We start from the raw sequence: 12,718 nt of genomic DNA on the forward strand, positions 1-12,718 counted from the left end.
ACGAATTACTGAGGCATGGTTTAAAAAATGGAATATGGTCATTAATACAAATAAATCTATACATATCACATTTACAATGAAAAAAGACTCCTGTCCAAATATTATTTTGAATAATGAAGAGATTCCTAACAGCAATACAGTGAAGTACTTAGGCCTCCATCTTGATAGAAGATTAACGTGGAATAATCACGTTAAGGCAAAACGAAAAGAGCTTAAAGTAAAGACTAATAAAATGTACTGGCTTATTGGACCCAAATCTGAATTAAGTTTTGAAAACAAAATTTTACTTTATAAAGCCATACTAAAGCCGGCCTGGACGTATGGAATCCATCTTTGGGGCTCTTGCAGCAACTCAAATATTGAAATATTACAGCGTTATCAGAACTTAACCCTCAGGAAGATTCTGGATGCTCCTTGGTTTGTTTCAAATATCACAATTAACAACGACCTAAATATACCAAGTGTCAAAGACGAAATTAGGAAATTTAGTTCTAGATATCTTGAAAGGCTGAGCAATCATTCCAACACTTTAGCTATTGCGTTATTGGATGAAACAGATGAAACGTTTCGACTGAAACGATTTCATATTCTAGATCTCCCGTACAGGAAATAAATAATCATTAGCTTAAGCTAAGTATAGAATAAAATATTACTTTTGCGCCCACTGGGATCCAACGATCCATCTATCCTTTTTTGAAATTTAATGTTTTCAATTGAGTAGTACTTCGGTCTGCGTTTTTAACTGAATGAAACCCCCAGCACGTAATCTAATTTATAGTTTTTGTCACAATAAATGAGTTGTTCAAATTCGAATAACAATTGCCTAGGTATACCTATATATGTATATATTTTGTAATGGTATACGTGCTTTTAACGGTTTAAAGCTTTTTTTAGTCACTCAACCTTTTACGAATATTCAGTTCATTAATAGAAGTAATTTATTAAGGGAATACTTTTTCTGTACTTTATGATGCCGCCATCGTCTGTGTTCATAATTTTGTGATCGTGTATCCCCATACATTTATTGGTGCTTGGTTTGCACACCGGAAAGTGGAAGAATCAGGTGGAATTAAGAATGGTGCTTTATGGAAAGTAGGCGTGGTTCTGGTCCGATTTAGCTTATTTTGCACTGGAGTAAGAAGGATATGTTAATAAGATGTACCACAGTTAGTTGATGTCGGTCGAGTAAGTCTTGATATGGTGGTGCCACGCCCAACATCCAATTTTGTTCCCGGCTCCTATATAGTACTTTTGTATTGGGAGGATATATTTATTGACTTTTCGCGCGATTTTTTTTTTAAATTCTAGCTCTATATAACCCCTTAAGCAGTTTCGTGAAATAAAAAAAATATTTCAAATATTTGAAAAGATTTATTGAAGAAATGTAAATAAATATGTGCCATTCATAGATAAAATTTCTTGGATGACTGTAAAAATAATGTTAAAGTTCAGTTACCGCTAATGTTATTACCGGGTCCATCCGGGTTACTTATTATAGTTTTAATTCATTGCCACAGTTCTGGTTAATTCTTGATTGTAACTTCGTCGTCTACCGGCTTAAATTTGGATGTAGATAACATCCACAGTAATAATTTTTATTTTTTCTTTCCTGAATGATTTTTTTAAATGAACGACTAAGTCTACGCTGTTCCTTATCGGCATCAAGGGAACATAGGTAGGCGATGTACTCAGAACGCTGTGTTTCCCAACGAGCTTTGCATTGAGACACTGAAATAAGTAAGCAAATTAGAAAGAAAAAATTTATTGCCAACCACAGAAATTTTTAACTGCCGTTGCACCGAAGCTATAATTCAAAAAAAAAAAAGGTCAACAAAAATTTCCATACAAACACTTGATTTTGATCGATCTTGAAGCTCTCCATACATTCACTTGATTCCGATCGTTCGGCTTGTATGGCAGTTATCTTTATACTATAGTGATCCGATATCAGTGGTGCCGACAAATTGGCAGCTTCTTAAAGATTAAAGGACGTATGCACAATTTCAGAACGATATCTGAAGAACTGAACGATTAGCTCGCGTATATACTGACAGACGAATAGTCAGACGCGCATAGCTTGAACGACTCAGCTCGTCACGCTTATTACTTATATACTAAATATATTTATAGGGTCTCCCACGCTTTCCTTTGGGTGCTACAAACTTCATGCCAAACTCAATATACCCACTTCTGGGTATACAAATCCTATGAAAGAGTCAAAACCACTTCAAAGCAACCTAAAAGTATGCAATAATATTCGATAAAGAATAGAATTGGTCTTGTATAAATCGAAGCAAAACTTTTGTTCCGGAATTGTGTCAAACTCACCTGACTTCCCCAACGATTCCGCAATCGTGTGCCATGCCTCGTCTGTAGTCTTTTTCTGACCATAACCCTTGTGTTCTTTGTCGTACAGCTGCGGATGCTGCTTCACCAAATTACATAATTTTTTATCTTCTTTCAAAGCCTTTTTGTTCTTTATTTCCATACGTGCTCTTCCATAAGGCTTATAATGTTCAGAAGGCTGCTTCAACCTACAAGCGTTTGAATCCATGCTACGGCTCTTTTACTCTTAAAGTTTTCTTGAAATTTTCAAATTGTAGTTTTTGAAACTTTTTTAAATATTTCTCGTAAACTTTTTTCAAATTTGTTGTATTCTAGAGATTACGGTTATTTATTCCATTAGATCGGTTTTGCTTCGCTATACGTGTTTAACTGTACTGTAATGTCTAGTCCACAGTGTTATTTATAGCATTCGCCACAATTATTTAACTTGTAATTTATCGAATCCGTCGGGTGCGGTTTATTTTACATATATGTTTTGTTCTCCGTACTTTATAATAAAGCAAAATACTGGAATCCTGATAGCAATTCTATTGAACGTATATTCTTTAATACCGACAATGAATTGCTTCGTGCCAGCTTGAGACAACTGCGGCATATACATATATACATGCATATGTTTATATATTATATATATTTGTGTATATATATAAAATATTTATATGATATAATTTGATACGAAACTATATAAGAATTCATTCGTGACTTTTTGTTTGAATTCACATGACTACGATTAAATTTCCCTGATTGCAATTCACTTGGGAGTGGCCAGAAACGATTCTTTTACATATAGCTCAAGCAGCTCATGCCTTCCGGTCCTAGACCAAGTTTCCAAAAAACATCAGCTTGAAGGCGAGCTAACATTCTCTCAATAGAGTTATGCTCTAGGCTTGGGAACCGCCACGTAAAAAACACCCCCCATGAAAAGAACAAAAAAGAAATATATATATATATATATATACATATATTATAAAGCCTCTGACTTTCACTTTTGTGTGTTAATACATATATCCTTTTCAGGTCTATACCTTGACGAATTAAAAGCAAATTAGTAATGCAAATATTTTTAGAAACAAATTTATTTATATGTGAAAAGCAGAATTTCACAAAGCGTTGTTGGTTTTTGTTGTTGACTGAAAATCCAAGATGGCCGCTATTCATCCCCCAGAAAGCTACCATGAAAAGGTTTTCTACTGTGTATACTGCGGTTGTAAACACGGGCAGTGGGCAACACAAAGGAACGTTAAACGTGCCACAGAAATAATTTCTTTAGCCAAAGGACCTTTATGCGCATGAAGTGAGTGTATATCCGAACTGCGCACCATGGCTTCGTCATACAACGGCATGGCCGCAATTTATTTTATAAGAGAAAACTATGAACAATCAATTAAACACTATGAAATGGTGTTATGTTTAGCGCGCGATTACAAAGACATCAACATTTCTGTAGACAGTTTGCTGCAAATTCAAGCATTGCATAATCTACAGCAAGCTTGTTACATCTCACCTGCCAAAGTCAAGCAATTGTCAGCCGACGTGTTGTCCAAATATGAGGAGGATTTCAACGCCTTACAGTGGAAATATCTGTAACCGTGTGCAAATACAATGACAACGATGCGTACGACTTGCAGCAATGCAGAAGACACGCTTAAACAGTTGGAGACGAACCTTGATGTACCACTATTAGAATTTACTAAAATGCTAGCCGAAAAAGTTAGCGAGGTTAACGATGCGTTTGCAATCGCGTTGCTGAATCGGTTTCGCGATGAATTTGCAACCGCTTTTGGTGGCAGCACGAAATTAGAACAACTACAAAGACTACTAGGCTAAAAAGGGGGGCCGTGATGTCTAAATGACTCTCAGCCGACCTCGTCACGAAACACAGCTACATCACATTTCAATACCCCACATTGGCAGACAAAATCATCATAAACGAACAACACACCACACTCACCACGCACCTTCCACATCACCACACATCACACCAATGCACTCAAATATGACACCACACTACCAACCAGAACACAAAAACTTTGACAAAAGGGACGGACATCTCCAGCCACTTTCACTTCGCTTTTTGCTTCCTTACAAGTCAACACTCAAGGCACCCGCGCGCATGCTTTTCGCAGCATCTTTTCTTCTTTTCCTACCACGTCCATCATCGTTCGTTGATTCCGCCGCCGATTGGGGTATACGATCAGTTTGTAACGTTTGAGAGTATTCAGAAATAAAATAGAATACGAAATTTGAAATCCAAAAAAAAACCGTGCTGTGCGTTATTTCTTTTATAATAAAAAGTGAGTTCAGAAATAAAATAGAATTGCGAAATTTGAAATCCAGAAAACCCGTTCTGTGCGTCATTTCTTTTATAATAACAAGTGATTTTCGAAAATAGAGGTAAGTTCATTAGTTAACGGAACACATTTCAATATTTATCTGCACTTTGAACACTACACTTGCATACTGATTTATCATTTGCCTTGGAATTAACATGAACTCACTCAGCAGAAAAAATAACAGATCCAAAAAACCGTTTCCAACAATAACTCGGCATCTACACTATTCATCCAATTGTACGTTTGACGGGAATTTTGTTTGCTTTGGTTTCTTTTTTAATTTGAAAAAAAGGTTTTTAGTAAAAGATCATAAGTATTATACATCTTTAAAAAGTCTTTTCATAATCTACAATTCTGCATCAAAACTTTTTGGAAATTTTTTCAATGAAGAGAAATATCGGCATTTGAATAGTCTTATTCCTAGTGTCCAATTATGCGTTCGAGCCACTGTATATAAAAACCAAAGTATGTCTGTATGTTCCGGGTAGGCTCCGAAAGAGCTGGACCAATTGCAATGAAACTTTCTGTAAAGTTTTGTGAGGATCGCAGCACTTTTTTTAACTGTCAAATACAGTTTATATATACTATGATGATATTCTATTGTTTTACAACCCAAATTTGTGTTGACACATGCGTTGTGGATATATGTATGTATATGTCAATATGAAATATATTTGCTTGATAAGACCCTGCAGAATTTTAGAGGAAATGACTAACCAATGGGAGGTGCTCATATTCTTCTTGCTGGTGACTTCCGTCAAACTTTACTGGTTGTTCCGCGTTCAACTCCCGTAGATGAGCCAAACGCTTGCCTGAAATCTTCATATATTTGGAGGAGAGTCGAGAAAATCACACTATCAACGAATATGCGTGTTTATTTACAGCTAGACTCATCTGCTCACACATTTTCGCAACAACTTTTAGACATTGGGAACGGCCAGATTCCAACTGATCCTGCGACAAATGAGATTTCTTTTCCACATGATTTTTGTCAAGTGCAACCAAATATGCAAACTGTTGCCGACAAGGTATTTCTAAATTTAATAATTAATTACAAAAACTCGAAATGGCCTTATGAATGCGCAATTTAAGCACCAAAAAATGATGCCGTTAACAAACTCAATGATCAAATTAAATTGAAACTTCCCCACGAAGAACTCAATTATAAGTCAATCGACACTCTCATCTGGAATGCCGCCACACACACTAAAATTGAAAATTGGATAACCACTAATGCTCATTTGCAATTTAAACGTACTCAAGTTATGCAACGGAACAAGATTAACAATTAAAAAATTGTCACCGAATTTAGTCGGAGCCACAATCATCGGTGGTAAATTTAAAGGTGACGACGTACTAATGTCATGAATACCGATGATTTCAAACTATTTACCGTTCGAATATAAGCGGCTACAATTTCCTGTACGTCTTGCTTTTGCACTAACTATCAACAAAGTACAAGGGTTTAAATTAGGAGAATCCGTGTTTTTCAGGCGCCCAATTGTATGTGGCTAGCACCCGAGTTGGCACATCTAAAAGCTTATACGTTTATACTCTAAATGAAAAAACGAAAAATGTAGTCTACCTACTGCAGTGGTGTTAAGATGAGTTTTAACAAAGTGATGAGTCTGATGTGTGAAGTGGACATCGCTCATATTGTATGTATATATTTATAATAACATACTAGCTTTTTGTTCTATTAATTTAATTTATTTTTGATTTTTTGTATTCATATATTGAAACAAAAGACTTCTATCTGTCATTTATATCTGATGAAATCATTTTAACTGGTTTGAAATAACTATCAAAGTACTTTGTCTTATTTATATCGTTTATATTTATCTCGTGCTATTATATTACTATTTTAATTATTTAAACAAAAAAAAAAACAATTACATTTTATTTATTTTTTTTTTTTTTCAAAAACTTATTTTGGGAGAAATTTCTAATTTTCTATTAAATTCAATTTTATCTTTTAAATTATATATAAATATTTATTTTAGTTTGGAAAAATTACACACTTTTGCGGATAAAATATTTGGAGAAAATAATTGGTCCTACAATATTATTAATCAAGTAATTGGTGAGTTATTTTACTCCATATTTTATATCCACATTTGTGTAACCACGTTAAAAATAATTAAATTGATTTTAAAATATTACGTTGAGAGAACCGAACATAACATCTCAATATCATGCACAACATCTATAAAATTTTGTATTCACAATAAAATAAATAGAGAGTCTATTGGCATTAAATGTTCCAAAAGTAAGTTAGAAGCATTTGGAGAAATGAGACAGGTGAAAAATTAATCCATTTTACAATTTTAATGCTTTTTAATTTTTCGCTAAGAAAATAAAAAAATTGAAAAAGTTGGAATTATTCCTTATTTGTAATCAACATTAATAGTTTAAAAATACCTGTTGTGTATTTATTAATGTCCTTAATTCACAGATAATTTACATTTACCATGCTCAAGCCATCCGTCGTACTTTCAATTCTGGCATTAACTTGAGCCCGATATGCTTTTGTATCAATGATAAGAACGATATTCTATTTACTAACATGTATGTATGTATATGAGTGTAGGTAATAATCTTCACCCGCTCGAAAAGAGAATAAAAGAAAATGAATATGAAGATAATTGAATAATTTAATATAATTAAGAGATAAATTAAATATTTAATGTTCTAATTTTATTTTAAAATAGAGCAAAATATAGTCCGGCGAAGCGGGCTGTGTACGCTAATATTTATCTATGTACAAAAGTATGTATAATCTTCTTATATATAAAAATGAATCGCAAAATGTGTTCCTAAGCGCATAACTCAAGAACGCCTGGACCAATATGTCCAATTCTTTTTTTAAATGTTCGTTGAGGTTCAAAGAGGGTTTTAACGGCAAGAAAAATTCGAATAATTGACAGAAAACCCCTAAAAACAGCCCTATTCTTTTTCCCCATATAAACGAATGAATGTTTGTTTGTTAGTAACGCTAATGCTCTAGAACGGCTGAACCAATCTTGATGAAATTTTCAGAGGAAGGTTTAGAAATAAAAAAACCGTATGCTTTTCTTGAGGAAAAGTCGGAAAATTGGACAATTCCAAAAAATTACTTTTTTTCATACAAAATTTTGTTTTCACTTTTTTTGTTTTGTTTTTCAATTATTTAAATCGTCAAATTTGTCATTTGCTTTTTTTATTCCGGCTATTCAAAACAAAAATTATTGAAAATTATTCAGTGAAAACGTTATGTGTGTTTCACACAAAGTGTTCAATTACAGATTGAAGTTTTTTACGATGCCACCAAGAGGTCGCGCCAATATCGGTCGGCATTCTTTTTGGCATCAACATCCATTTTCAGCCCGAGGCACATGACCGAGTACCCTCATGATGCAATGACATACGTGCGGAATTATGGATCGCGGTCAATCAGCAAGCGATCGTCACGATGTCACAGCACGACCTTTCAAACAACACTTACGATGTTTGATGGGCTTTATCTTGAAGCAACGTATATGTATGTGGAGCTGTTAGGTGCTAGATGTACTCTGTTGAGTGGTAAAAAGAGGTTTGCCGCACGCACACATTATTCTTTGGATGGTGGTTACACCAGATCAAATTGATGAAATCATTTCTGCGGAAATTCCTGATTCAGAGAAAGATCCAGTATTATACGAAGTGGTGGAAACCAATATGGTTCATGAACTTTGCGGACACTACAATCCATTTTCGGTTTGTATGTCTGACAATAAATGCACGAAACACTATCCACGTGCTTTTCTTTCGGAAACACAAACTGGAAATGTTGGATATCCACTCTATCGGCGTCGCTCACCAGGTAACAATGGCTCGCTCACCAGACGACAATGGCAGAACATTTAGCATTCAATTTAGAGGCGTGAATATCGAAGTTAACAACACTTCGAAGTTGACAACAGATGGATCGTACCATATTCGCCACTGTTGTCTAATTCACATTCAATGTTGCGTATTGCAGATTTGTGAAATCGATCAAATACGTTTGCAAATACATACATATGTCACCAAAGAAAGCAACATGGCGGTTATTGGCCTTGAACGAGATGATATCAACAGTGTCAAATGGGTCGATATGTGAACTGCAATAAAGCGCTTTGTAGGATATTTACTTTTGCAATTAATGACAGTTTTCCGACTGCTGTGCGCCTCGCGGTTCAACTTCATTTAAATCATTGCGTTTTGTGAATGGTTCATTGTGTGCAACTTTTTGAGAATCATGCCAGCAATTACAATTGCCGGAATATGATAGTCACTGGAAACAATCGATGGACAATGCGATAGCTACTTCGCATGCGACATATCAGCCTTTAAATTCGTGTCAATTATGGGTTATGAAAAAATGTCAATGACTTAAACTGGAAGATTCAAAGTCAAATTCCGGGAGGTTTGCACTCATACAAATTGATTGATCGTCTTGACAAGGAAGACGAAGCCGTGAATTAACCAGTGGAATTTCCAAATTCTTTGGAGAGGCTTGGTATGCCACAGCATCATTTGAGACTCAAAATTGGATATGTCATTATTATGTTTCACAATCTTCATGCGTCGAAACTGTGTAGTGGAACCCGACTGATTATGACGCAGTTATCGAATACAAGGAACAGCCATTTCAGTTCAAACGTATTCAATTTCCGGGGAAAATTGATTTTGCGATGACAATCAACAGAACACAAGGATAGTCGCTAGAAGAGTGTTGCATAAATCTAGAAATGCTATGTTTTTCTCACGGCCAGATATATGTGGCGTGATGAAGAGTTGAAAACCCATCTTCTCTGTACATTTACGCACCAGAACAAAAACCAAAATATTTTGTTTATCAAGCAGCGCAACATTAAAGAAATGTAAAAAAAATCGCAAATAAATGATTTTTAACACAATTTAAATTCAACTTCCTTTTCATTTCAAAACACATATTTTCACGCAGGACAATGGCTGCGGTGTCAGCTAGTTTAAAAGATAAAATTGAATTTAAAAGAAAATTAGAGATTTCACACCAAAAAAAATTTTAGAAAAAAAAATAAAACAAAAAATGTAATTTTGTTTTTTTTTGCTTAAAGAATTAAAATAGTAATATAAAGTACGTGATAAATATAAACGACATAAATAAGGCAAAATACCTTGATAGTAATTTAAAACCAGTTAAAATGATTTCATCAGATGTAAATTACAAATAGAAGTCTTTTGTTTCAATACATGAAAAAAAAAAAAAAAAAACAAAGATAAATTGAATTAATAGAACAAAAAGCTAGTAATTATAAATACATATAGACAAAATGAATGATGTTCACTTCACATCGCAGACTTATCAGTTTGTTAAAACTCAGCTTAAGACCAGTGGGTAGACTATATTATATATGTCAGTCTGTCCGTTTGTCCGCGCAAGCTGTAACTTGAGTAAAAATTGAGGTATCATGATGAAACTTGGTACACGTATTTTTTGGCTCCATAAGAAGGTTAAGTTCGAAGATGGGCTGAATCGTCTAACTGCCACGCCCACAAAATGGCGAAAACCGAAAACCTATAAAGTGTCATAACTAAGTCACAAATAAAGATATTGAAGTGAAATTTGGCACAAAGGATCACATTAGGGAGGGACATATTTGGACGTAATTTTTTGGAAAAGTGGGCGTGGCCCCGCCCCCTACTAATTTTTTTTGTACATATCTCGGAAACTACTATAGCTATGTCAACCAAACTCTATAGAGTCGTTTCCTTCAGGCCTTTCCATATACAGTTCAAAAATGGAAGAAGTCGGATAATAACCACACCCACCTCCCATACAAAGGTTATGTTGAAAATCACTAAAGGTGTGTTAACCGACAAACAAAAAACTTCAGAAACACTAACGGACGAAATGCCAGAAGGAAGCTGCACCCAAGCCTTTGTAAAATTGAAAATGGGCGTGGCGTCGCCCACTTATGGACCAAAAGCCATATCTCAGGAACTACTAAACCGATTTCAATAAAATTCGGTATATAATATTTTCTTAACACCCTGATGACACGTACGAAATACGGGTGAATTCGGTTAACAACCAATTCCATCTGATGCCTTCTCTGTATAATATACATATGTATACATTAGGAACCAATGATGATAGCGGAATAAAACTTTACACAAATACGGTATTTGAAAGATATGTAAATGACGGATAATGAAATCTCTATTGTCACTCTATCATGCGAGAGTATAAAATATTCGGCTCTTAGCCCTTCCTTACTTGTTTCATTTGGAGTACAAACATATTTTAGATGTGCCAACTCGGGAGCTAGCCACATACAATTGGGCGTGTGAAAAACACAAATTCTCCTAATTTAAACCGGCGATAGTCAACGATTGACCATGTGTGTGTAACGGCATTCCAGATGAGAGTGTCGATTGACTTATAATTGAGTTCTTCGTCGGGAAGTTTCAATTGAATTTGATCATTGAGTTTGTTAACGTCATCATTCTTTGGTGCTTAAATTGCGCGTTCATAAAGCCATTTCGAATTTTTGTAATTAATTATTAAATTTGAAAATACTTTGTCGACAACAGGTTGCATACATATTTGGTTGCACTTGACAAACATCATGTGGAAAAGAAATCTCATTTGTCGCAGGATCAGTTGGAATTTGGCCCTTCAATATGTCTAAAAGTTGTTGCGAAAATGTTTGAGCAGATGAGTCTAGCTGTAAATAAACACGCATATTCGTTGATAGTGTGATTTTCTCGACTCTCCTCCAAAGATATGAAGATTTCAGGCAAGCGTTTGGCTCATCTACGGGAGTTGAACGCGGAATAACCAGTAAAGTTTGACGGAAGTCACCGGCAAGAAGAATAAGAGCACCTCCCATTGGTATGTCATCTGAAATCGCGCAGGGTCTTATCAAGCGCTTCAAGCGATTTTTATGGGCCATTGTACATTCATCCCAAATTATAATTTTACACGTTTTGAGGACATTACCCATACCAGAATGTGTGTCAATATTGCAAGTTAGAGTTTAAATATGGTTTATATTGACAGACATATACATATACCGTCAACGCATGTATCAACACAAATTTGGTTTGTAAAACAATAGAATATCATCACAGTAAACATAAACTGTATTTGACAGTTAAAAAAGTGCTTCGATAGTCACAAAACTTTACAGGATTATTCGTCGGGTCAACCTAAATATTTCCTGAAATTTTCATTGTAATTGGTTAAGCCCTCTCGAAGCCTACCCGGAACATACAGACATAATTTCATTTTTATATACATATATACATACATAGATATATACATGGATGGAAGATAGATATATTTAAATAAATACGTTAAGAGAAAAGTTTAGCATAAAGTATTTTATTTATACAACCTCACCTCATATGGGACTACACCCTGAATTTAAGCACATTAATGAGGGGAGGAAAGGAAACTAACAAGGATTTTCTTAGTAGCGGCGAGCGAAAAGAAAATAGTTCAGCACTAAGTCACTTTGTCTATATGGCAAATGTGAGATGCAGTGTATGGAATATCGTAATATCTAGTATGAGAAATTAACGATTGGAGTCCTTCGTAAATAAGGCCATTTACCCATAGAGGGTGCCAGGCTCGTATAACGTTAGTGGTTACTAGAAAGATATTTCCAGAGAGCCGTGTTACTTGATAGTGCAGTACTAAGTGGGTGGTAAACTCCATCTAAAACTAAATATAACCATGAGACCGATAGTCAACAAGTACCGTAAGGGAAAGTTGAAAAGAACTCTGAATAGGGAGTTAAATAGTACGTGAAACTGCTTAAAGCTTAAGCCCGATGAACCTGAATATCCATTATGAAAAATTCATCATTATAATTGTAGTATTTAATTTCAAATATTATAGTAATAGTGTACATTTTTTCATATCAGGACATTGTAATCTATTAACCTAATAAAGTATTTATCAAAATATCATTGGTTTTAAGTTTATTCTAATTAATTTGCTTTTAGCTTATTAACATAGAATAAATACTGATGATTTGATAGTGTCG

At 34.6% G+C, this 12,718-nt stretch overlaps 1 protein-coding gene across 4 annotated transcripts; it reads right to left on the minus strand.

The window, feature by feature from the left end:
- Positions 1 to 1,351: 1,351 nt before the first annotated feature.
- LOC120782043 lies at positions 1,352 to 2,815 on the minus strand. Of its 4 annotated transcripts, none has more exons than XR_005706213.1 (3): positions 2,329 to 2,813; positions 1,851 to 2,237; positions 1,611 to 1,728 (listed from the first exon to the last, which is right to left on the minus strand). XR_005706213.1 is itself a non-coding variant. In XM_040114198.1 (2 exons), exons 1-2 carry the CDS (start codon positions 2,552 to 2,554, stop codon positions 1,550 to 1,552), a joined length of 405 nt encoding a protein of 134 aa, XP_039970132.1. In that variant the 5' UTR covers positions 2,555 to 2,815; the 3' UTR covers positions 1,352 to 1,549. The 4 variants fall into 4 exon arrangements, 2 of the variants coding, with proteins under 2 accessions (XP_039970132.1, XP_039970133.1); XR_005706212.1 differs by having other exon boundaries at positions 1,847 to 2,237; XM_040114198.1 differs by lacking the exon at positions 1,851 to 2,237 and having other exon boundaries at positions 1,352 to 1,728; positions 2,329 to 2,815.
- Between the last annotated feature and the right edge of the window lie 9,903 nt (positions 2,816 to 12,718).

Source organism: Bactrocera tryoni, unplaced genomic scaffold (genome assembly GCF_016617805.1).
Source record: "Bactrocera tryoni isolate S06 unplaced genomic scaffold, CSIRO_BtryS06_freeze2 scaffold_907, whole genome shotgun sequence".
Taxonomy (NCBI): domain Eukaryota; kingdom Metazoa; phylum Arthropoda; class Insecta; order Diptera; family Tephritidae; genus Bactrocera; species Bactrocera tryoni.